Raw genomic sequence first — 26,287 nt, 5'->3', positions numbered from 1 at the left:
TAATGATTCAGAGCAGGGCCTTCTGGGTGGTTGCCCCGGTCTGTGGAAGAGCATCCCTTTCCAGAAACAATCCAAAGCAATTTTGTTCTGACAGGCTTTCCCTGATTGATAAATAGGCCTTTACCACAAAAAAAACGTAAAGGACCCCTCTCTTGGGGGGGGCCCAAAAAATTTAAAAGAAATAAAACTGGATGTACATTTCCAAAATATGAGATAAAGTATATATACTTCTTAATTGTGTTTCACTATTAATATACTTCTTCTTAATTGTATTTCAGTTCAACAATTACTTTGATAAAATACATTTTTGTGTGTGTGTAAATGGCTTGAGATATACCTATAAGGTCCATAAATCACTATATTGTATATTGTGTATAAAAAAGCGACAATTTGTTGTTGACAAAGGGCAGCTGGACATATAAAGAGTCCCATTACCTTCAGTAGCTTAGAGCCTCATCAAACCTAAATCCGGCCCTGGTTAGATTACTGCAACATGTTATACATGGGGCCACCTCTGAAGACGGTTCTAAAACTTCAGCTGGTGCAGAATTCAGCGGCCAGATCGCTCACCGGAGCAAGACAGTTTGAGCATATTACACGGATCCAGGCCCGACTGTACTGACTGCCAATTAGTTTCCGGGTCCAATTCAAAGTGCTGTTTTTGAACTATAAAGCCACCCCTGTCATAAGTATTGCAGAGACTATGTAAGTGAACCAGTTACAACATTGTTCAAAATGTTGTGCAAATTCCAAGCATTTGTTTATTGGTACAATTTTCAAGCTGCCCCATTCCCAGCATCCCCTGAGTAGCTTACAGGCATGGAAGAAAAACAAAACAATGATAAGACAAACCCATGACCCACAAAACTACTTTAAAAATAGGGTGGAAAAAGCAAGTCAGCGAGGAATAGAACACACTGCTTCTCTTACTATTTGTATTTTATCATCCCTGTTATTCAGCCACAGGCTCCAGGATGGAGGCGGCATTCTCTATCGCTTGGATTACAATGGTGAGCTGCTTGTGAACCTCACCCCACTGGCCGTCCTCCTTGGCGTTATCGTAGGCATCAGCAAGTCCTGGGAAGGTGGCCAGAGAAGATGACCGAGAGGCCATGATGACGTGGCTGGATGAGGAAAAGCAACAAGAAACTGAGGCTTTAGAGTCATCGGTCCAGCCCTGTGGAACTCTCTGCCACTAGACATTCAGCAGCCGCCTTCTGTGCCAACTTTTAAAACACCTGCCTAAAACTCTTCTATCCTGCCAGGTCTACGCAGGCAATGAGGTATGCATTTTTCCATAACAAGTTAGCTGATTTCTGATTTTAATTTTTTTAAAATATGGTTTTTATTACATGGCTTTACAGTTTATGTGGGACGCGGGTGGCGCTGTGGTCTAAACCACAGAACCTAGGACTTGCCAATCAGAAGGTCGGCAGTTCGAATTCCCATGGCAGGGTGAGCTCCCATTGCGCGGTCCCTGCTCCTGCCAACCTAGCAGTTCGGAAGCACGTCAAAGTGCAAGTAGATAAATAGGTACCGCTCAGGCGGGAAGGTAAACAGTGTTTCCGTGCGCCGCTCTGGTTTGCCAGAAGTGGCTTAGTCATGCTGGCCACATGACCTGGAAGCTGTCTGCGGACAAACGCTGTCTCCCTCAGCCTATAGAGCGAGATGAGCGCGCAAACCCAGAGTCGTCCGCGACTGGACCTAATGGTCAGGGGTACCTTTACCTTACAGTTTATGTAAAACACCTTGGGAGCAACTATCAGGGGTAGCATGCTGGTGGGGGGTGGGACTGCAGCCAATAGGAGGCAGGGCAAAAACTGGTTGGACCCAGCCCCTTCTCTCTCTCTCTCTCTCCCCCCACACCCACCCAGCAGGTGACCAGGAGGGTGAGGGCAGACTGCTCTTGCCACAGATAGTAACTGATCGCTTGCAAAGGGCTTTTGAAGTGATGCAGGGAGCTACAAGTTTCCCACCACTGCTCCAGAAAGCCATGAGAAAGTCCTCTCCTGCTCTTTGGTCCTTGCCTGACATTGATAAGTCCATTTTATCTGACAATGGAGGCCCCAGTTAGCCCATCCTTTAAAAAAAAACAAGCAAGCAAGTTAAAACACAAAATCTCAATGGTTATGCATCACTGCCATCTTGTGGCAGTGAATTCCACAAGAGAATCGCACATCAAAAGCCAGAAAGCCAGTCCACTGGTATTGCTTACCTGTAGTAATACTTCTCCGGAAAGGCTCTGGGGTTCAGGAAGGCCCTTTCTAACAACATCAGCTGGTCATTCACCATCCGCACGTCCAGGGGTCTTTCAGGATATGGGGGGGGGGGGAGAGGAAGGAGAAAGAGGGCTGGTCTCAGAGCTGTCTTGGGGCCAACCATAGAATGTGTCAGCCCCACAGCAAAATTTCACAAACCTGGTTTGCTATGTGAAAGCCAAATTTGCTCAGAAACAAGCACTACCCCGGAGTCCTGTTTACCAACTTTGTTTGGTTTGCCAGCTACATCTGTTCCTGGACAGGGATAGCCTGATGCACTGTAATCCATCCATTGAGGCAGGACTACTGCTATGTGCTCTGTGTGGGGCTGCCCTTGGGCCTGGTTTGGAAGTTCCAGATGGTGCAGAATGCAGCAACCAGACTGCTGATGGGAGCCCCTGACCTGATGGGAGCACATGGCATCCTTGTTAAAACAGCTGCATTGGCTGCTCACCTACCACCAAGCCAGGATAAAGGTACTTGTATTGACGTACAGAAGGAGTGTCTCCACCCCCATTGTTCTGCCCGGACACTGAGGTCCAGCACCGAGGGCCTTCTGGCGGTTCCCTCACTGCGATAAGCCATGTTACAGGGAACCAGGCAGAGGGCCTTCTCGGTAGTGGCACCCGCCCTGTGGAATGTCCTCCCACCAGATGTCAAAGAGAACAACAACTACCAGACTTTTAGAAGACATCTGAAGGCAGCCCTGTTTAGGGAAGCTTTTAATATATAACAGACCACTGTATTTTAATACTTTGTTGGAAGCCGCCCAGCGTGGCTGGGGAGACCCAGCCAGATGGGCGGGGTAATAATAATAATAATAATAATAATAATAATAATAATAGTAATACAACAAAGCCCTGAGCAGACTAAGGTTGAGGGTTCCTCAGCGACCGCCTGAATCTTCTGTCCCAGCTCAGTCACAGAGATCATCTGCAGGGGCGTCGCTGGTCATTCCCCAAGTTGGTGAGGCTCATTTGACAACAACAAGAAACCGAGCCTTTAGTGTCATTGGCTCAGTCCTGTGGAACTCTCTGCCACTAGACATTCAGCAGGCACCTTTTGGGCCAACTTTTAAATGCCTGCTGAAAACTTTTCTAATCTGCCAGGCCTATGCAGACAATTAAGAAGACATCCATCCCCAATGGTTAATCGATGTCTCTTCAAAAACTTTTTATATGGTGTTTACTATATAGTTTTGTGTATTTTTGTTGTAAACCACTTTGATATTCTTTATGAAATAACGGTCTATAAATATTGTCATAAACAAGCAAATAAAATAACAATACTAACCTACCTTCCAGAGTTGTTGCAAACATTTGTTTTGTTTTTTACAAAAAGGTATGAAACACCAAATTAATATTCCCCTAAGAATGAGTAATCAGATCACCAACTAAATCAAATGCACACTGAAACACACATAAAAAAATCTCAAGAGGTGAATCACATTTCCTGGAGTGCAAATTTCACAAATGCGGAGACACTACCAGTAAGCCCCTGCCCCATAACATCTCTCACTGACTGGCCAGAGGGCAGCATCACTGGGTTATTCAGATGGGTGGATATGAGACAACTTGTACACTCTAGATTACTATATAAATCTGCCTTATTCAAATACTTCTATATGCATGTATAGTACAAAGTTCCCCAGAAGAGGAGACTCTCACCTGGGGTTTGCTTCCTCCCTCAGGTTTGCTATGCGCTGGTTAAGACCAGCAGCAGCGGCCTGGAAACGGTCTATTGCGGCCCAGAGTGGGTCTGAAGGGCAAAAGAGCAAAACAGATCAGTGCCTTTAAGGGTTTAGCTAAGGGTCAGGTTTAGCTTCTACCCTGAGTAGACAAGCCCATAGTTTCATTTGCAGCCTATTATTCCTAAGCAGTGGTGTTCAGTTTAGTGGCTAAACTTCAGCCCTATAAACTGTGGGAAATTGCAGTCAAATATAACTAGCAAGCCTGGGGCTCATTAATGCATGAAGGAGTTAAGAACACAGAACTGTAAACCCTCACCTGGAAGGAAGGGAGTTAAGTTTCCTCCTTTGTTCGCTCTCCTTTCACCATGTGAACGCACCAAGGAGACAGGATGTGCCTGAGCTTGCCCTTTACTAGCTCAGACCGTGTGCTTAGAGGTATTTCACATCCCAATATTTCTACCTGTGTTCTTCATGCTGCTACATGGAACAACACATGAATCCGACCCTTTGGAGCTTTGTAAGTAAAGCATTTAAACTTACTAATGGTGTGGTCCGTTCATTGCGAGAGGAGCAGAGAGGGGAAGCACTGTAAGTGGACTAAGCAAGATATCTAAAAGGACTAACAGACTATATTCCTCATGTTTCACACTGCTGCTTACTTTTATGGCCTTAAAACTCTGCTGCTGGGGATCTGTCTCATGCTGAAGTGTGCGCTCTGGAGCCGCATGTGGCTCTTTTACACCTTTGCCGCGGCTCCGGGGCGGATACTAGCGAGGGGAGGAGGCGCATTGTGCGCCCTGACACTCCCCACTGTGGCGGGCGCTGTACTGGCTGTGACGTCGCATGGGGGCGGTGCGTGCATCAGTCACGCACCGTCCTGACGTCACCTTCCCGCCCGCTGTCAGATCGGACATTAAGGTAAGAAACAATATATGCAGTGTTATATTTGTTTTAAATGTCACAATGGTTTTGTGGCTCCCAGTTTTTTTTTCTTTGGAAACGGGTCCAAGTGGCTCTTTTTGTCTTAAAGGTTGCAGACCCCTGGCTTAGCCCCACACTTTGGATCTAGGGGAGGCATAGGCAAACTCAGCCCTCCAGATGTTTTGAGACTACAATTCCCATCATCCCTGACCACTGGGATGATGGGAGCTGTAGTCCCAAAACATCTGGAGGGCCGAGTTTGCCTATGCCTGATCTAGGGATCCAGCCAATTCTTTTATTAATTACCCCACATGGGTAAACCCCAGTCCTTATCCAAGTTAATGACCCCTAATTGCCACACACCCAGCCCCTAATGAAGGGGAGGAAAGGCTGGCGGGCCCCTTATTCTCTTTTGTACCTGGCGATCCTACCTGCAGGCCACCTGCCCACTAACCCAGCCTGTAATCCCACACATTCCCACCCGTCTCACCAAGCGAGATGTTGTGATGGGTCAGGTCTGCCTGGAACGCCTCTCTGGCAACACTGTACATCTGTTGCAGCGTCTCGCCGTAATCGCTCACGTTGAGCGGCAGGATCAAGGCATCCGCCAGGCGCATCAGCACGTTGCCAGCTGTCCGTGCCACAGTCTGGTGGCTGGTGAACCCTGGGAAGGGGCAGGAGAATTTCCCCAGATGCAGCAGCAGCACCACAAACTGGCCTGTGCCCAACCTTAGCAGACTTGGCTAGTACAGTCCCAGTAATTTCTCTCTCTCATAAAAGCATATAGTTGGAAGGGACCCAAGGGTCATCTAGTCCAACCCCCTTGCAATGCACGAATCTCAGCTAAAGGATCCATGACAGACGGCCACCCAACTTCTGCCTAGAAACTTCTCCAAGGAAGGAGAGTCCACCACCTCCCAAGGGAGACCGTTCCACTGTCAAACAACTTTTTAAAAATCATTTTTATTGATTTTCCAATGAAGACAGCCAATCAGCATGCCCACATCATAATCTAATTAAAAACAAAAAACTAAAATAAAAAAGACCAAATTGTAATCCAAATTTTAATTATTAATTTTTCCGGGCTCCCCATAGTCGGGACCTCTGAAGCATATCTCCAAATCTTCAGTCCTGCCTCCTCACTGTCAAACAACATTTACGCTGTTTTGCAAAAGAGGATAGGCTCCTGCTCTCCACAGAAACAGATAGTACATTCTGGCCAGCTATTGACCCTTTAAGATGCGAACGTTATGCTCCTAAGCATGCTGGAATTGAATACAGTGGTGCCTTGGTAATTGAACGAAACAAATCAGCTCCCGAATGCCGCAAACCCGGTTTGTGAACGTTTTTCGGAAGCCAAACGTCTGACATGGCTTCCACAGCTTCCAATTGAGTGCCAGAAGCTCCTGCAGCCAATCGGAAGCTGTGCCTTTGTTTCTGAACGGTTTTGGGAGTTAAACAGACTGCCGGAATGGATTAAGTTCAACTACCAAGGTACCACTGTACTTTAAATTCAGCTAAGGCAACAGATAAACATGAGGTAGCTCTCATGGCTGCCAACCATTACCCCAGCAGTCCAAGAGAGAAGCAAAGGCAACCTCAGAAATTCTAGGCTGCGTAGACAACATACCTTTACAGCACAGGAATTTCCTCAAGGCATCCTGGGAACTGTGGTTTGCCCCCACCCCCGAGCTACAATTCCCAGCACCCTTAACAAACCCTGATTTACTCTCTTGCTGACTCTCTATGCTCCACCCTCACCCCTCACCTGGGTCAATGAATGTCTCTGCATAGTGAAAAGTGTCAAAGGCTGTGTGATAAGCTGGATAGATGCGGGCTGAAGTCTTGGACTAGACAAAGGAAAGAAGGGAAGGTCAAATCATGTGGTTAGCAGGAGCCTTGCCCCCCAGCATTGCTTAGGAATTCTAAGAAATCAGCTCAGTTTTCAAATCCGTGGTTAAAGTCAGGGCAGTTTTGAAAGGCTTAGTCAGCCTTCTTGATCCAAGATGGCGTCCATTGGATTCAAACCATAGAGGAAATCCTGGTCCTTAATCTCAGGAACCATCATACAAAATTTGGATACAATCACAGCAGTATTGAAAGGTTCAGTCCGCCATCTTGATTCAAAATGGCATCGAAACATAGATGAAAAGCTGCTCCTTGATCTTGGAAACAATCACACAAAATTTGGTTGCGATATCTTAAGAGGTGTCTAAACTCATAGCGAACAGACAAGCCATAATAGGTTTGGGGTTTGATGTTTTGATTAGATGAATGGGTCCATTGCTGCAGCCTCACTGGGCATATCTGATATATGAGAAGTATTTATTGGACAGTGTTTATAGATTGTACCAGCCGACTGCTGTTATTTAGGAACTGATTTTTTAAAAAAGGTTTCGGGTGTTTTAAAATTTAAAGCGATCCATTGCAATTTATTTATTTTTGCATTGTTACTGTTTGTTGATTAAGTTGATTAATTGCAGTTGCTGCTTTACAAGAAGATCCTATTGAACAGCAGGAGAAAAATACTTTGAATCAATAAATTTAAAAAACTGATCAGGGAGAGGGGAAATCTGTGCCCCTAGGGCTGTTGCTGGATCTCCCAGCTCCCTTTGCCCCTTGCCCCTTGCCCATTGGCCATTCCAACTAGTGCAGGGCTACAATTTACCCGGTCGTAGGTGTAAGCAATATCCATGGATGTGATGCCCAGGTAATGAATGAAAGAGGCATAATCGCTTCCAGCACCCAGAGACCCTAAGCTGAATGGAGGAGGAAGACAGTAAGTCGGGGGAGCATCTTTTGAAGCAGAGACTCGAACACAGAACCCTCAGAAACAAATCCACAAATCCCTCCCCACTGCAGGTTGGTCAGTTATAAACAGCAATGCATATATATATATATATATATATATATATATATATATATATATATAAAATTCAATTTTTTTAAAAGATTCCTCCTTTATAAATAAATACCAGAGAATATATCATATACACACCCTAACCGCGAGTTGTCCCCCGTGAAATCCTACTCAAAATCAATCGGCTTGATGAATTTAAGTCTATTATATCAGTAAGCTGAGTAAAACTTAGCTGGGTACAACCCATGTAATTTTTTTTGTAAAAATGATACACTAAAATAGACCACCTTTGTAAATAAATATTAGTATATATACATTAAAGTGATTGACAAAAGAGAAAAAGTACAGCTCCCAGCAAGCATGGCCAATGGGCAGGGATGATGGGTGTTGTAGTTCAGCCACTTCTGGAGAGCCAGTGATTCCCATCCACACACCTGGTCTCTGCGAATGTGAGGGAGTCCACGGGCTGTTAAGAAAGGGAAACATTCACAGCATCGTTTTACCTGGGGATGACGCCATAGACTGAACTGTTTCGGCTGAAGTGTTGCTTCCAGTTCTCATAGACTGACGGGGAAGAATCTGAAGCTGCGGTTTTCACCTACGAGGGAAACAAGGCCCCCTAACATCAGAAATGGAGCAGGTTTCATGACAACCCATCTTAGGAAGGAGGCTGGTCTTTAGGGGTCTCACTTCTGCAAGGATGCTCTGAAGCCCAAGACCCCTTTCAGGCTGCAAAGCTAGACTGACTTCATTATTTTGATTTGCAAGCTGCTGCAGGTGTGACTGACCGCTGTCGTCCCTTTCCCCCTAATAAAATGAGTGCGGTGCTCATGATCGTTCCTCCAGTTTTGCAAATGTTAAGGCCAGTGACCCCCTATAGCCTTTGTTTCCCTGAAAAATAAACCGAGAACGTGTCTCCTACACAGAGACTGTTATTTTGGAGTTGACTTTCCATTCTCTTCAAGTTACCTGCTGGGCAGCTGCAAAGATGACACTCTGCGCAGGTGGTGTCCCTTGAGCCCTCAAGGTGGCGTTGGCTGTCAAAGGAGAAAGAGAAGCATTACGGGGGAGCTCCCCCTTTGTTGCCTGGTAAGGCTCCTGTGCCTTGTGTGATAGGGGTACGTTCAGTTTTTTTGCCAGTATGTAGACCATTGGTTCCCAAAGTGGGTAGGATGTCCTGGGGGGGGGGGAATACCTGGGAGGGGGCCAAGAGACAAGGGCAGGCAGGAAATGATGGAGTTGTAAACGACTATCAGACATTGAAAATCTGATAGCACAGGCCTTTCTGTTGGGTATAGTTGGACCAGAGCTTTTGTGGCCCTAAAATTCTATGATGGCGGCAAGGATAGCCTACAAGTGAGAATGGAAAGAAGAAGTCGCAACAAATTAAGACTGGCTTATGAAGATGATGGAATTTGCTGAGATGGCAATCTCAGTATATAACCGTTGGTATATCAGCAGCATCTCAACCTAAAATCCTTAAGAAATGCAGTTTGGATATCAAGTTGAGCCATTTTGCTCCTTCATACCGCAGTCAAGCACTGCGAAAACAGAGTTCATGTTTTACTCTTTCCCTTCAGAAGCACCATTAAAAAAATGATCCAAATGTTCTTATTATCATGTTGGAAAACAAGCATAATCTACAGCCCCTTATCTGAGCCTCTTGCAAACAGTTTAGCATATACATTTTTGCATTGATTTCCTCCCCAGTGCCCTCTCTCTTTCCCTCTTAAGTCTTTTTATAGACTCCTTGACATCAGTACACTAGAATGAACATCAATGTTATCTGCCAGAACCATTGTATCTGGAATGAGAGAACAAAATGAGGAAAAATGAGGAAACCTCCAGTAAAGGGGAGTCCACCACCTTCCAAGGGAGTCCATGTCTCTGTTGAACAGCTCTAACCCTCAGAAAACGCTTCCTAATGTTTAGCTGGAATCTCCTTTCTTATTGTTTGAATCCATCAGTCTGGGCCCTCCCCTCCGGAGCAGCAGAAGACAAGCTTGTTCCATCTTCCATGGGACAGCCCTTCAGGTATTTGAAGATGGCTCTGATATCACCTCTCACTCTTCTCTCTTCTCTTCTCTTCTCTTCTCTTCTCTTCTCTTTTCTCTTCTCTTCTCTTTTCTCTTCTCCAGGCTAAACATACCCAAATCCCACAAAAAATAAATGAGGTGGGATGTTCACATCCAGGGTCCCCCATCCAGGCACTGACCAGACCCAAACCTGCTTCATTTCAGCCAGGGGGCTGCATCAAGGACCCTCCTCTCAGACCACACTCTCCCAGGTATTATAACTACAACAAATTTATAAGTCAGTCAGTGCAGCTAGAAAGTGTGGAAAGGTGAGGTGAGCTTACCAAAGACTGCAATGTCCACATTGATGTAGGCCACGCTGCGCTGTTGCAGCTTGCTATAAAATTCCTGTGCGGTGGAGAGATGTGATAAGCAAAGAAACTTCTGCGAAAGTGTGAGGTCTCCAGCCCACCCCCTGACAACCCCCATGGTGCATGTCAAAGACCTCTGCACCACAAAGTCATCCTGAGCGCTTGGAGTTACAAAAGGGAGAGGCTCTCTGCTCCTATCAGGGATTTGTTTTCGGGACCAGATCCTTTCGCCCCCAAATCCACTCCTGGTTTCAACCCCAAGCTTCCTTTCAGCAGCCTAATTTGCCAGAGGGAAGGGGCAGTTGCGGGAAATGTGTGGGTGTTTGTTTGCTTTTTGCTATATTAGCATTAAACTATTGGGAGTCGAACCTTTGGCAATCAGCTACAAGTCACCTGACAGATTCCAGTCTGCCTTTCCCCCATTCCTATAGTAAGAATAAAAGGTGGTTGCTTTGCATCAGCCTGATTCCTGACTCTGAGGTCAGACGTTTTGGGAACTGAAGTACATAAGCCCCCGAACACAAATGTAAACAACAAAACACCCAACCAAGCTATGATCCCTTTCCAACCTCTACTCAGCCCCATCTGCACTATATATTTAAAGCAGAATCACGCCACTTTAAGAAGATACCGCTTCCCCCAAAGACTCCTGGGAAGTGTAGTTTGTTAAGATGCTGAAAGGAGACCTGTATTCCCCTCAGAGAGCTACAGTTTCCCGAGTTACTTAGGGAGAGGGGTTGATTGTTAAACTACTCTGGCAACTCTGGCTCTGTAAGGGAACAATGGTCTCCTAACATCAGCACGATAAACAAGCTACATTTCCCAGGATTCTTTGGGGGAAGCTATGACTACTTAAATTGGTAGGATTGTGTTTTGAATATGGCTAGGGCAACCCAGCCAGATGGGTGGGGTACAAATAATTAAATTATTATTCTTTTTATTAAATGCACAGTGCAGAACCACCTGTTCTTCGGTCTCTCTCTCACCTACTCCATCCATCCATTCAACCTCCTTTCCTCTTACCTCTGTATACTCTGTAGAACCAATGAGACCAAACTCTTCAGCACCCCAGCTACCAAAAATAATGGACCTTCGTGGGCGCCACTTCCCTGAGAAGAAACGGACACATTATTCCTAGACATTCCTAGACAGATACCCAAGACCATAGAAATAGAATTGACGGAGAGGGCTCTGTGTGATGTCACTTCCCCTCCTCTCCTTGAGAGGAAGGAGTACATTGGTATTTCCTGTTTCTCTCGCTCTCTTCCTTTTGCCAGCATAGGATGGAAACATCCCTCCATCTGCTCAAGGTTTAGGCCCTGTAAATATAAGTATTTTGCCTGCATAGTTTTTACTGCTGCCTTTGCTGTGAACTAATGCAAGATTATATGTAAACTATATTTTTTAACTTACAGTACTTCCCAAGTTGTTGCCTGAATCTTTGTTAAGTGGGGTAAGAAAGGGAGAGCCAGCTTACTTCATAGCTGGATTTGCTCAAAGCAAGGTTTTACAGCCTAACTCCTATGCTTTAAATTTTGCTGCCAGGGATGGGATTTTGAAACTCTGTTCAACCCACACACATGGGTGCCTGGAGAGATAGAGAGCAGTTAATATATCCTCTCCTACCTATTAAAACTCATCCCACACCTCCTAGCCTAACCTACCTTGCAGGGTTGTTGTGAGGATTAAATGAGGAGTGGGGAATCATGTGTGTCACATGGAGCCCCTTGGAGAAAAAGGTAGGATATACATGGAATAAATAAAATGACTAGCTGGGATGCTGCCTAGTTTGCAAACATAAGAATCTCCACCTACTTCTGCTCACTCACTGGCTGCTGTGGATTGCATCTTCATCTCTGCCCGGACCTACCAGACCTTCCCCTGGAGTTGCCATGTTTCACACCTCACCAAAGAAAAGAAAATCCACACCCCACACCCCGCCCTAAGCTCACCTTCTTTCACCATCTTCCCCAGGACTCGGCTGATCTCCAGCATGACAGCTGTTCCGCTGCTGGGGTCGATAGCGCCATGCACCCAGCTGTCCCGGTGGTTACCATAGAGGACGTATCGGTCTAGCGGAAGAAGGAGTAGGAACTTATAGAAGAGCACATGTTGGACAGGAGCCTGAAAAGGGATGGATCTGCAGCTCCCAAAGTGGGCAGGAGCGCCCCCTAGGGGACATGGGGACTAACTGGGTGGGAGCTAAGAATATTAGATCAGAGTATATCTTTATCAGTGCCACACACTTAGGCCTGTGAATACCCCCAGAAGAAAAGCACGGCATCTGTTTGCCCAGGGCAACTCACCAGGCTCCACACTTCCTCTTATCAGTCCCATCACATTAGAAGATGTGTTGATCCTTCTGTAGTTATGGACGTTGACCTGGACCTCACTAGGAAACAAAAGAGAGCCAGGTTCAATCACTCAATTACACAATGAAATCATTTATACGGGTGATTTGGCTCTGGGCTTCTCACATCACTGGAGCTTCCCGCTTTGCAGCAGCAGGATAGAGAGGAGAGGCCTCCTGGGTTGTCTCCAACCAAGTCTGACTCAGAATAAACCCATTGAAATTAATGGACCTAAGTTAGGAGGTTGTGGACTTCCTTGGAGAGTTTTTCAGCAGAGGTTGGATGTCATCTGTCATGGATGTTTAGCTGAGATTCCTGCATTGCAGTAGGTGGCGCTGTGGTCTAAACCACTGAGCCTCTTGGGCTTGCTGACCAGAAGGTCGGGGGTTCGAATCCCTGCCACGGGGTGAGCTCCCGTTGCTCTTTCCCAGCTCTTATCAACTTAGCAGTTTGAAAGCATGCCAGTGCAAGTAGATAAATAGGTACCACTGTGTTGGGAAGGTAAATGGTGTTTCTGTGCGCTCTGGTTTCCTTCACAGTGTCCTGCTGCTCCAGAAGCAGTTTAGTCCTGCTGTCTGTGGACAAACGCTGGCTCCCTCAGCCTCAAAGCCAGATGAGCGCCACAACCCCATAGTCGCCTTTGACTGGACTTAAGCGTCCAAGGATCCTTTACCTTTTACCTTTTTACCTGCAGCGGGTTGTAATATATGACCCCTGGTGTCCCTTCCAACTCTACAAGTCTAAATTTCTATGATCTCAGGGCAGTGATAAGATAAAAATGCAAAGTAAAAGCACAAATAAATAGTTAAAAGAAAAACAAAACAAATAACCCCTTCATCCCACAAACACATTTAAAAGGCTGAATAATATTAATCAGCCTGGTTGAAAAGGAACATTTCCACCTAAAGATATAATAATGATAATAATAATAATAAATTTTATTTGTATCCCGCCCTCCCCAGCCGAAGCCGGGCTCAGGGTGGCTAACAACAATAAAACAGTACAAAAGTAGAATGACGAACCTCCCTTGCATTGTCTACGACCCTCCATGGATACCTGATGGAGGCACAGGGGATAACTTGGTTCAGTTTGCATATCAATAGGAACTTATCCTCATTCACAGTCTCAGAACAATGCAGGAACCAAAGCACAGCTTTCGTTCAAAGTCTGCCCTTCTCTGAATGTTGCGCTGAAGTTCTCCGACTAACCAAAAATGTGCGGGGGGGGGGAGGGGGAATGTGTACGCTAGGATAACGTGTGCAATCAAATCCATATATTAGTGAAAATTACTGATGTCAGGTGAAACTGCATTCAAAATTGTGTATAGTAGAAGCTGAACTGAATACTGGGTGGGGGAGAGAGAAACTGAGACTGGCCAATTTGTGCATCCCTCACCTGGTATTGGAGAACAGCCCGTCTTGTCTGAATCCTGGTCCAAGATGGTAGACACAGCCCAGTGCTCCCTGCCAAGCTGCCTCTGCCACAGGGTTGCCAGCCAGGTTACTGCAAGTGGAAGAGGGGAGGGTGAAGAATGCTGCGCTTTCTCCATTGCCATCCAAGAAGACCTAGCCCTCAGCTCACATCTGTTCTATTTTGTTGGTTGGGTGTGCATTTCCACTTATTCTAGTTCTAGTGTGCTCCCACATCTGGTGTTGACTGACTGACTGACTGACTGACTGACTGACTGCATTGCTTTAGAAACCTCAAGGTGGTTTAAAAAAAAAAGCTAAAACAATAAAATTATCAATGAGAAAAGTAACAATAATTCAAGGCTTTCGAAAAGTTAAAATGGCAATAGACTGAAAACAGATTACAACTCGCATCAGCTTTCTAAACATCTGGGCAGGCTTGTGTAAACAAAAATGTTCTTAGCAGGCACCAGAAAGAATACAGTGAAAGCACCTGCCCAATATCAATAGGCAGGGAGTTCCAAAGTGTAGGGGCTACCACACTGAAAGAATAATTTCTTACAAATGCAGAATGGGTATTATGTGGCATGTTGAACAGTGCCAGTTCCGCAGATCAAGGCGGTCGGATGGGTGTATATGGGGAACAAATTATGTTAGTCGCAATTTCTTAAGAAATGCTCCTGTTGGATGCATTCCCCCCGAAACCAGCTTCTATCTGATTTGAAAACGTAAGCTGCATTCACTTTGCAGTTAAGTTGAGGTGTATACATTCAAGACAGCCATTGCGCATGTGCAGATGGCAACTTACTTGAATATGAGGGGAGGGGTTTGGAGGGGGGGGAATGATATACTGGAACATAACCTTTCCCTCCCTAAAGATCAGCCAACAAGATTTGAGATTCATAGCCCCCCCCCCAACTGTCCCTCAAACTGAATTCTGAAGTGTGAATTTTAAAATCTCAAAACCTAGATTTCTAAGCATCTTCTGATCTGTGTGGGATTTCATTTTACGCTCTTCCCTCCAAGTCTGAGCTTCCACACACACCCCTCCCCTTGCACACCCTGGCCTTCCTTTCCCATCATCGCTCTCCTTTATGCACCTCCTCCTCCACAGCTACCACCCACCAGATAAGCGTCTTGGCATCCTCAAAACCAATGGGCTGGGTAGGGATGGGAGGGATCCCTGTGATCTGGTCCTCTGGAATCCTGTAGGTGAAACCTGCAAGCGGGGAGGAGAAGGTAAGAAAGATGGGATTGTTTCCAATGATGTTAGGACCCTCCCACACTCCACACTGGGGCTGTTGACATCAGGCAGGAGCATGATCGATCGATCGATCGCATCTTACGGCTCATCCATTATTTCCACTTGCACAAGTTAGATCCAAGGAAGGAGGAGAGCTTAAAAGCTCTTTTTGCAATGGGTCTACTTGGGGTTACCCAGTGCACGTAAAGAACTTTTAAACTTGCTTGTGGGGCAAAGCCTGCTCCGTGTGTTGGCTCTGGGATGTTCTCACAACATCTTGCGGGGCTAAGTTCCTGCAAACTCTCGTGCGAGCATCTCTAGATTCACAGAGTCTGCCTGATGAGCAGTGCCTTGCCCCACCAAGTAAAGTGGGGAGCTTAAAAGCTGTTTCCCTGCTGGGTCTGGTTGGATTACCTGGCATGACAAGAACTTTGACACTCTCTCTCTCTTTCTTGCTTGCTGGATAAGGTCTGCTTGGTGTGGGGGTGCAAATATCCAGAGTGTGGGGGTCAGGTGGGATTGCTATGAGGAATTATGAAATATGGAGCAAGCCATTGTGTCCGCAATGAAAGCATTGTGTTGTCTGGGCTTGATTCATTGACAATAATTTCTGATCAAATCCCACAAGTCTCTGCACCTCTGCCATTTGCTTTCTCTATGCCTGACAGGCACGTATAAGCATTCTAAATACACAGGCCAGTTGCTTCACCAGGCATCCTGGGTCAAAAAGATAGAAGGTAGCTTTGATGTAGTTTGTTAAACTTTAGGTAGATCTTAAGGGCCAGGAAGAGAGTTCACAAGGAGATGCTAAATACTCTTCCCTTGCCATCCTTCCTTCCTTTCCTGCCTGTTTATGACCTCCAGGGTTTTGCTGAATGCATTCCTCCTTTAGTCCTGTTTTATTTACTCTCAGATATGTATGCATGCTCAAAGTAGTCTTTTGTAGTTAAAAGGATTTCTTCTGATCTGACTTTGTCCCACGTGGGGCTTTTTGAAATGCTCAGAGAAAATCTGATTGGTTCTTACGAACACTGTGTAAAAAGTTCTTTTGTGAATAAAACGACCTGGGCCAAGGGGTGGACAGGATTATTATTGGCACCTCCTCCCAGAGTCTTGCTGGTCAAGCCTCGTGTGTATTCTATTAATCAGGGTCCAATCCTTCCTTGCTTTTGGAACACAACAGCTTGGCATGTGGGCTCTTGGTTTTCTCTCCACCCCCCTCACCCCAAACATGGATTCTTGTGTATACATTAAAATCGTGTTTGCTGCTCCACCCCAACCTCCTCACCTTTGGCTGGGAAATAAGGAGTCAGCAGGTCTCCAAAGTGGCTGTTGTAGGAACCCCTCTCCACGCCCGAGGGGGGCAGGTACCACGAATAGGGGTACGTCTCTGTTGGTGAAGCCTTGCCATCATTGATGTCCCCAGGATCGGTGTAGACCACTACTCCAGCCACGCCAAATTTGGCGCCGTTGATAGCCTGTCAAGGCAAGATTCAGACAGGTGTGTTTGTGCATCAGGGACCTGAGAGGCTCAGATGTCAGCAGAAGACCCAACCCATGGATTCAAATGCTCAGAAAGGAAATTCCAGCTAAGCATTTGGAATAACTTTCTGGTGGTAAAAGCTGTTCAAGAAACTCTCCATCACTGGAAGCTTTGAAAGAGAGGTTGGCTGGCCATATGTCAGGGATTATTTAGCTGGGATTCCTACATTCCAGGAGTTGGACTGTTACCGTAATTTGCTTTCAACTGTTTTAGATACTGAATTTTAAAATGCTGCAGCATGTTCGGAGGGTGAAGGGCAGGACTGTTGTTGTTTTAAAAAAAGAATAAATAACAACATCCTCCAGCATTTTCCCTCCCCATCCCCAGTTTTGCAGAACATCTTGCCTGAGGGAGAGCTCAAAAACTTCCTCATTATTCTGCAGCATCTTGGTTGGCCTAAGAAAGATATAGCCCTACTTTGGATTTTAGGGATGTTCTTTCAAAATGTCCCACAAAAGCTGAAGTTTGGGAACAGGAACACCTCCCAGTTACCTTGTCTGCGCGGCCAGCACCCCCGTAGCGAGTTATGGCTATGGTGCCATTGAGATCAATGCCCTGTTGGACCAGGTATTCATAGTCGCTCATTTTTCCTTGATTGGCATAGACCAGTTTCCCCTGGAATGGTTTTTTTAAAAAAGAGAGGGTTGTTGTTGTTGTTTTTAAGTGCTTATTGAGTTTTCGAAAACAATGCCACACAAACAAGAAAAACGATAAAGAATCACAGAACCAAGACAGAAAGCGGAATATACTTTCTCAGGCATCATAACAAGATAGATCACACTAAGGGACATTTTGGAAGTAAGAGTCGCAGAGAGGGACTTCTCTGTAGTGGCCCCTAAACTGATCAACTCCCTCCCCACAGAAGTGTGCCTGGAAGGTTCTGGAAAATGCTGAATATGTGCCTCTTTCTCTGACACTTGAGGTGCATATTTTTAGGACCCACCTTGCTTCTGTGATTGTAAGTTGTTTTAAATTGTTTTTAATACTGTTTTTTAAATTGATGTCACCTGCCCTGGGATCTTAGTGTGAAGGGCAGGTAAACAATCATCATCATCAATAAGGTGACCTCACCACACAAAGGCCTGTGCTGTTGGGAGCCTAAGCTACCAGTTTGTTTTTTTTTAAATGAAGCACATAAACGGAGACCATACAACACCACAATGGTCTCATTTTGTAATTCTTCTTCAAATCCCTGCTTGCTCAGACAAGGCAATGCCCCACACCCTCTCAAACCACCCATCCCTAGACGGACCTGAATCAGACTTCCAATGTCTGCTACTCCAGATTGTCTGGGCAGCATCACACATATTTCATACACTGAAAAAGGTGGATATCTTAGCTGCCAACTCACACTTTCCCACGCTTTCCGTCTCTGGAAAGGAGAGGATATGAGATATGAGGGGTTTACACCTTGAAATCATCCTTTGACGCTGCTACACAAAGAGACAGAACTGTCATCACAGACATTTAAAGGGTGGCTGAAGATTTGGGATCTCCCTCCGGTACCATAAAGTACATTCCAAGCATGTCCTTTCCCTCAAAGAATTCTGGGCACTGTAGTTTCCCCCTCGCATAGTCATAATTCCCAACAACCCTGAACAAACTACAAGGCCCAGAATTCTTTGAGGTGGAAAACGTACTTTGAATGTGCTCCGAAGGTATATAGTCTGTGTGAAGTCTCTTTCTGTTGGAGACAAAATGCACCTAGGAGGGCAAGGCCCCCTGAGGATCATGTGGTGTCTTTGATTGGCCCATCAAGAGGGCAAACTCCAAGCAGAAGATAAGATAAAGATATCAGAGATAAGGGAGGATAAAAGGCCACGCCCTTGCTTTGCACCTTGGGGTTCCCTGGAGGTGCGTAAGCTGCATAAGGCTTCACAACGTCTCTGTCAGCCTGGTCCGCAGTCAGATTCTTCTCTGTCTCCTGGGAGATAAAGGCTTGGCTGCCATTTTCCATCACTGGTATGAAGAAGAAGAGGGTCTAATCAGAACATCTGTAGCAGGTGTCCCCACCCTCTCCCTTCAGTGGTTTCCTCTCTCAGCCTTCACTCATTCCCACACCTTTTCCTGGTGTCCAAATTTTGGCCCACAAATTTTTCTTCGTTCCCCAATTCCAAACATATGCTCTGAAAACTCATTGGCTGGCTTTGGTTTTTACCCTGTGGCAGGGACCGTGCTGAGGAGGACTGCACTGAGGAGAGATGGTGGGAGTCGCCCCCTCCCCCTGACCCTGAATCTTCCCAGGAGCAGGAGGACAGTATAGATTTGGAACAGTGGTTTGCAGAGGGTCATAGTTCAGAAGGCAGAAGCTGGGAAATACTGGATGGGGAACAGCTAGGAGAAGAAACACAGGAAGAAATTAACAGATCTCTTCTGTTAACAGATTTGCAGTCTGTGGACAGTATCCACCTCCCCCCACCCCCACCCCCAAAGACATGGGGAGCTCAAAGAGTGTTAGAACAGAAAGTGCAAGCTCAGATTACAAGACATAGGAGTGACCAGTGGCGTAGCGTGGGTTGTCAGCACCCGGGGCAAGGCAAGTAATTTGCACCCCCTAACCCGTGGATTTGTGCCCCCTAACCCTAACCCCCAGATGTTGCGCCCGGTGCGGCCGGCCCCCCCTGCACCCCCCACGCTACGCCACTGGGAGTGACGCAGATTAATAGGGACGGAGGAGAGGGGGGAAGCCTTAATTGGGAGCACCGCCATTCTAGGGAGACGCTTTCTGTTGTCTCTCGCCGTGTTTATTAAAGAAACTAACTGGTATGAATTTCCTTTCATTTGATCTGCTTATTTACTGCCATGGGGGAGGAAGCCAATTTCCCGAAGCCTGACACCCTGCTTAGTCCAAGAGAGCATTAAGATTAGGCCACACACTATACAGGAAATATACATCATCTTAGCTGGTTGTTTTCTTCCCAACTGCCTCCTGCCACCCCAGCCTGCCACCATCTCTCATCCAACCACAACCTTTGAAAACATTTACCCAACCCATCTTTTTAACTGTACAAATTGGAACCCTCCTTGTACCTTATCTGAAGTTGCTGTTCTCTTTGGCAGTGAGCAGTTTGGTTCCTCTTTGACCAGTTCTTACCAGTTTGGTGGTCAGGTTGCATTCCTGCGTATGTGGCGCGGCCCTCGCTGATAATGGGCCTAACATAAATTTTGCATTGCACCCCATTACCTAGCACTCACCCACAGCCACAGAGTTGGGTTTCTCAGGGTCAGGGAAGGAGAGGAACACCTCGTACTGGCCTTCCGTGGCGCTGTCCAGGCCAGTTTGGGGGTCTCGCCAGGCTTTCAGAATCAGCTGCACCAGTTCTTCGTCCCCCTTCGTGGTAGCCATGTGGGGCTTGGAAGACAGATCCCTAATGCAAGAGGGAGCAATGGGGAACAGACTTGGCTGTGGGGTAGGTCTTTGGAGTTTGGGCAAATTTTGGAATCTGGCATATAATTAGTCCTTCCCAAAACCACAGCATCCTCCCCCCCCCAGCTTTTGAAACAAGAAGCTTCTCCTTATTTTATTCCTTATTTATCGTGCATCATTGGCCATATGTCAGGGATTCTTCAGCTGTGATTCTTGCATTTAAGGGGGTTGGACTAGATGACTCTTGAGGTCCCTTCCAGCTCCTCAGTTTTTTGATTCTACGTTCACTCACGTCACACAATACAGTTGCCAGCTCCATCTACACAAGGTGCATTTGAAGCACCTTGAAAGCATTTCATTTCCCCCAAAGAATCCTGGGAACCGTAGTTTGCCAAGGGGTCTAAGACTCCTCCAGCGAGCCAATGAGGGCAGGGAATGTACACATTAGCAGTTTGAAACACAGTAAGGTCATTTATCCCCACTACATTTCAAGTGGCCCTTGCTGCGCACACCCTAGATAGGGCTGCCATATTTCAAAAAGTAAAAACCAGGACACCCTGAAAGTTGTTGAGTGTTTTTTTTAGGAAGACCCCCAAATTTTTGAGCTTTTTAAAAGGAAACCAGCAAAATGGTTGAGCTTTGTTTAGGAAACCCCCAAAATTGTTGAGCTTCTTTTCACAAAAATGCAAAAAACAAAAGAACCTGTGATTTTTCAATTGACTTGCCTAAGATCCAGGACAAAGCGCCACATTTCAAAAATTACCCCTGGGCGTCATTTCTGCCTTTGAAATCCTAGTAATGTCTGGGAAAATCCAGACATATGTGGGGATGCCTTCACCTGATGTGCATTACCTGACAGGTTCCCCTATGTTTGCAACTCCTCTGAACTCCTATTCAGTATCTGATTATAACCATGTGCTATGTGAGCATGTACACACCTCAGCTTAATTTGTTTTAGCTCCCATTCCATACCCCGCAACTCTCCTGTTTTAAGTAGGACATCTTTCTGTTTGGATCCCAGAATGCCCCATTTAAGACTGGCACCCTGGCACACTTCACCCCTCGGATGGTGAAGTGGACTCTAATCCACAAAAGCCATAATACATCTATCTATCTATCTATCTATCTATCTATCTATCATCTATCTATCTATCTATCTATCTATCTATCTATCATCTATCTATCTAATCTATCTTTAGAAAGAATGAATAGGTACAGACATTCTATTAGACTCTTTGACCTGGGAAGGAATCCCATTTCTCCCAGAACAAAAAGAGAACTTTAGGACATTGCCTCTTCCTCCGCCAGCCTTACTTGAGGTTCTGTCCAATGCGGGCGGCTTCCACCTGGTTCATGAAGTCTTCGAGCAGAGCTGGGTCCAGGTCTCTAGAGAGGCTGTGAAGCCACTCCGGGGTTTGGGGTTCTTTGTAGATCGCATAGTGCCCTAACAAGATCCCAGCGGTAAGCAGCAGGGCTCCGGAGAGCGCAGCCCCAAGAATGTACTGCCAGCGCACTCCACACCCAGCCATGCCTCCCCAGGAATGAAACTGGCGGCTGTGTGGCCTCAAGGACAGAGCCAAGCCCCGGTTGAGAATTCCATTCCTCCTGAGCTGCCTCTTGACACTTTGGCCAGTGCTCTGCTAGGTCTTTATCCCTGTTTGATGATGGGGCAATAGGGTATTTTCTCCAAGCCAGAGCGCCCTTTGAACAGCTGGGTTATAAAGAATTGTTCCCTGCCAAACCCACACTAAACTTCCTAAATCCCAGGAACTCTGAGACCAACACTTCCTGTGTTTCCAAGTTATTTACTCAGAGTGCGAGAGACCTCACTGGTCTCTAACAATCCTGATCCTAAGCATGAACTCCAAGCCTCTAAGCACATGAGGATTCTAAAACCCTGAGGCTGGCAATCACACACATGCCAAATTAATAAACTTTATTTATTTTAAAGAAAGAGGTAGAGAAAAAGCAGGTGGGTAAAAACAGAATTCAAAGTTAAGGAGCTCTGTGGCTCTAAAACTGAACTAATCCTATCCTAGACACCATAGTCCAGGGGTCAGCAAACTTTTTCAGCAGGGGGCCGGTCCGCTGTCCCTCAAACCTTGGGGGGCGGGGGCGGGCAGACTATATTTTGAAGGGGGGGAAATGAACGAATTCTTATGCCCCACAAATAACCCCGAGATGCATTTTAAAGAAAAGCACACATTCTCCTCATGTAAAAACACCAGGCAGGCCCCACAAATAACCCAGATATGCATTTTAAATAAAAGGACACATTCTGCTCATGTAAAAACATGCTGATTCCTGGACCGTCCACGGGCCGGATTTAGAAGGCTTTTCGGCTGGATCCAGCCCCTGGGCCTTAGTTTGCCTACCCATGCTATAGTCATTCTGGTTTGCCCACAAGTAAGCAGCAAATATTGTCAGCTCTAGTGTAGGGCAGTTCAGCTTTTAAAAGGTTTTTAAATTACTCTCTCCCCTCTCCTGGGAAGAGTGACCCTTGCATCTTTCTGACCAATAAGATCCAGAGTCAGTTGCTCAGGTCCTGCAGGTAAGCATCTTAAGTAGCCTCCCTTTTTTGCATTTGAAGAGATGGGGAGGAAGAGACATAACAGCTTGACTTAGAGGAATGCTGGAGGCAGATTCCTCCTTTCTTCACAAGGTGGTGTGTGAGTTCAGCTCCCCTTACCTGTTAGGGTGGCCGTTCCAGCATCACTAAAAAGGAGGGAGGAAGGACAAAGATGTACAAAATATTTGCACAGGCATAGATGCAAATTTAGAAACATTAACCAACCCTTGTGGTTGGCATCCATCTGTCTTGGGAGACAATGGAGGAGGTTGTCTTTGTGGGTGGAGTCAAACCATTGGAAAGTTGCAGCGCCTGCTGTGGCTGTAGAGACTGATAAAGGGTGGAGATGTTTTGTTGCAGCTGGGGCAGACGAAGGCGTCCGCTTGTGCTGCTGCAGATGCATTGTGGCATTCCTTCTCTCTGCGCTCCTCCAGCGGTCATTCCTCCTCTGGTCACTGCTATGGATGCAAGACTCGAATGTCCATCTCCAGGCACTGTGGTCGTCTGAAAGGGATTCCAATATGGCGGGATTGATGTTTCCACCTTTCATGTCACATTTGCAGACATCTTTGTAACACAGAGATGGTCTGTCAACTGGCCGGGTGCCTGAAACCAGCTCCCCATAGAGCATATCCTTTGGCATCCTGCCATCTTCCAATCTGTTAAGTACGGAGACGGTCTTAAGAGGCTGCCACAGAGACAAATGGGTGGGTTTTTCCCACCTCACCTGGCTGGATGCCAATTCTTCCTGTGAAGGAGAATGGGAAGGCAAGATCTGTTAGGGAGCTGATGCTGGGAGCGCCCCCATCCTAGACTCAGCTTGTTTATATGCGCAAAGAAAACCATATATCCTAACCATATCAGTGGGGTTGACATGGCTGACGCTGCCTGGCAGCCTGGCAGTATTTTTTTTAATGCTTTATTGAACTTAACACAAAGTAACATTGAATCCAAAATAAAATTATTTCTTAAAAAAAGGTAAAGGACCCCTGACAGTTAAGGCCAGTCACAAACGACTCTGGGGTTGCGGCAATCATCTCGCTTTACTGGCCAAGGGAGCCGACATTTGTCCGCAGACAGTTTTTCCGGGACATGTGGCCAGCATGACTAAGCCGCTTCTGGCAAAACCAGAGCAGCGCACGGAAACGCTGTTTACCTATTTATCTACTTGCACTTTGACGTGCTTTCAAACTGCTAGGTTAGCAGGAGCTGGGACCGAGAAACGGGAACTCATTCCGTCACAGGGATTTGAACCGCCAACCTTCTGATCGGCAGGCCCTAGGCTCAGTGGTTTAAACCACAGCAACACCCGCGTCCCTAAAAATTATTTCTAGATAACACAAAATTATACAGGTTTGTTACATTTTGTCATCATCTTCTTGAGGTTCCATTGACTTCACATCAGCTCCATATATTTTAAATTATTCATTTCCTTATTGCGCCGTTTATCTCAGTTCTTGCTACCAATTATCAAGAGGATTATGTTTTCCTATACATATCCAATGTAATGCCGAAGTTATTCAAAAGCTGCCACAGACGTTATGTTACTACAGTACTTCTTAAGATAGTTTTTATACATGTCCCATTTTTGAATAAACATTTGATCTGTATGGTCTCTCATTTTCCCTGTTAATTTAGCCACCTCTGCATATTCCATTAATTTTTGTTGCCACCTTTCCTCCTTTCCTCCTTTCCAGTTGGAGGCTATCAGGATTCTCGCCGCCACGATGGCACATAAAAATAACTCCCTTGAATTCTTGGGTATATCAGGGCCTAAGATTCCCAAAAGGAAAGCCTCTGGTTTTTTAAAAAAAGAAACTTTAAACATTCTTTTAAGTTCCGTATAGATTACATCCCAGAACTCACTAGTTTTTTTGCAAATTGGTGTGGAGCTGGCAGGGCGGTGGCCATGGTGGGAATACACCCTTCAAACCAGAGATGGGCACAGTCATGGCTCCCTGCGAGCCCAGCGCTGCTTTGTGAGACTCACAAAAGCTGCATAGGGCTGGCAGGGCACACGCTTGTTGAGTCCTTCACCTAGAGGGTGGCGTGAGAAGGGGGCAACAGCTCGTGACGCCATGTTCACCCTGCAGGCTGGCAGGGTGTCGTGAGGAATGCCCCCCCCCCAAAAAAAACCACAACAGCACCTGGGGTGAAGGTTCCCCCAGCCCCAACCACGCTAAGCCTCTGGTTCTCTCTGCCATTAAACAGTATCATCAAAAATGTTAAATTCCTGTAAGTGCTAAGGTTACCAGAATTTTTTCAATGAATCCGGGGACATTTTGCAACTTCCTATTAAATAGATCAAGGCGCTGTGGCGCTGTGGGTTAAACCACAGAGCCTAGAACTTGCTGATCAGAAGGTCGCAATTTGAATCCCTGCGACTGGGTGAGCTCCCGTTGCTCGGTCCCTGCTCCTGCCAACCTAGCAGTTTGAAAGCACGTCAAAGTGCAAGTAGATAGATAGGTACCACTCCGGCGGGAAGGTAAACGGCGTTTCTGTGCGCTGCTCTGGTTCACTAGAAGCGGCTTAGTCATGCTGGCCACATGACTCAGAAGCTGTACGCCGGCTCCCTCGGCCAATAAAGTGAGATGATCGCCGCAACCCCAGAGTCGGTCACGACTGGACCTCATGGTCAGGGGTCCCTTTACCTTTACCTATTAAATAGATCAGTTTTGTCAGGGGACTGATTTGTAAATCTGGGGACTGTCCCCGGGAAACGGGGACGTCTGGTGACCTTAGTATATACACATAGATATTCAGCACGTTCCGTTTTTTATATCACCATCCAAGACACCATCCAAGGCTGAGCATATATAATAAACAGTGGGAGGAGAAAAAGGAAGAAGGCTGCTTCTGAGATAAATATATGGTTGCAAGATGCCCAGCAGTGAGGGGGGGACGGGCAAGGGGCATTGGGGCTGCCACCCCCACCCCCTCAGGGTGTGTGCTGGGGGAGAGGGGGGTGCACAATACCCTCACAGGGGTGCCATCATGCGCTGACTTTGGACCTGCTGGGAAGATACCCTTTTTGAGAGGGTGGCAGGAGCAACATCTGAACGTGGGGAGTTGGAGGGAGAGATGGGCAGCCATTGCCAAATGCAGACCCATGATTGAGGCATTTCGAGGGCAGCCTGCATGGGTGGTGTGTTAAGTTGATTAATCAGGAATACAGTAAAAAAATAAATAAATTGGAATTTACATTGACAGGGCCAGTTTCTGTTACAAACTTAAAAACATATGGAATATGATCCAAGTTAGAAAGAGCAGAAATACCTTTCATTGTTGCCACCATATAATAATAGTATATTATATAATAAATATTATAATATATAATTTATTATTATTATTGAGCTTTTTTCCTAAAAAAATATTTAGGGGTACTCTCATTTTCCTACTCATATTGAAATACTGTCCCTCAATGAGGCCAAACTTAGATTTACAAAATGTTTAGGGTATGCGTATCCTTGCGTCCCCCCAGAAAAAAAACACTGATTATTATTATACCGTCCGTTTGAGTGCAGATATGCTCAATTACTAAATCACAACCACGTCAACATATTGGATTTCCCCACATGAATTTCGATAAGGCAACTCTCACTTTCAAGAATGGGAACCACGAAATAACCTATCCAACCAATGGAAGTATCTTCTGATTTTTTTATCTCTGTGCTCTAGCTGTCGCCGCCC

The 26,287-nt window shown here is 46.1% G+C and overlaps 1 protein-coding gene and 1 long non-coding RNA gene across 4 annotated transcripts; one reads left to right on the top strand and one right to left on the bottom strand.

Moving 5' to 3' along the window:
• Nucleotides 1–392: 392 nt before the first annotated feature.
• NAALADL1 (N-acetylated alpha-linked acidic dipeptidase like 1) lies at nt 393–26,217 on the bottom strand. Of its 3 annotated transcripts, XM_079956647.1 has the most exons (20): nt 26,199–26,217; nt 21,343–21,472; nt 19,857–20,029; nt 18,499–18,620; nt 17,154–17,276; nt 16,407–16,596; nt 15,001–15,094; nt 13,862–13,969; nt 12,422–12,507; nt 12,068–12,187; nt 11,139–11,224; nt 10,089–10,152; nt 8,699–8,766; nt 8,233–8,327; nt 7,538–7,628; nt 6,638–6,719; nt 5,360–5,533; nt 3,926–4,016; nt 2,216–2,308; nt 752–1,124 (listed from the first exon to the last, which is right to left on the bottom strand). In XM_079956647.1, exons 2-20 carry the CDS (start codon nt 21,381–21,383, stop codon nt 953–955), a joined length of 2,073 nt encoding a protein of 690 aa, XP_079812773.1. In that variant the 5' UTR covers nt 21,384–21,472; nt 26,199–26,217; the 3' UTR covers nt 752–952. The 3 variants fall into 3 exon arrangements, with proteins under 3 accessions (XP_079812772.1, XP_079812774.1, XP_079812773.1); XM_079956646.1 differs by lacking the exon at nt 26,199–26,217 and having other exon boundaries at nt 393–1,124; nt 21,343–21,834; XM_079956648.1 differs by lacking the exons at nt 5,360–5,533; nt 26,199–26,217 and having other exon boundaries at nt 393–1,124; nt 21,343–21,834.
• LOC307205135 lies at nt 1,121–8,650 on the top strand. Its single transcript, XR_013833901.1, has 2 exons — nt 1,121–1,283; nt 8,284–8,650. It is a non-coding gene; the product is annotated as an uncharacterized lncRNA (long non-coding RNA).
• Nucleotides 26,218–26,287: the final 70 nt, after the last annotated feature.

Source organism: Podarcis cretensis (assembly GCF_951804945.1).
Source record: "Podarcis cretensis genome assembly, chromosome: 16".
Classification (NCBI taxonomy): domain Eukaryota; kingdom Metazoa; phylum Chordata; class Lepidosauria; order Squamata; family Lacertidae; genus Podarcis; species Podarcis cretensis.
Note: the sequence above shows the minus strand (reverse complement) of the source record. Positions and strands in the feature narration are given on the sequence as shown.

Coding starts and splice junctions, on each gene's coding strand:
- NAALADL1 (XM_079956646.1), bottom strand. CDS start 21,557: ATGGCTGGGTGTGGAGTGCGCTGGCAGTACATTCTTGGGGCTGCGCTC. Junction 5,534..6,637: donor AGAGACATTCATTGACCCAG/GTGAGGGGTGAG, acceptor GCCCCTTCCCAG/GGTTCACCAGCCACCAGACT. Junction 4,017..5,359: donor CCATCACAACATCTCGCTTG/GTGAGACGGGTG, acceptor TTTGCCCTTCAG/ACCCACTCTGGGCCGCAATA.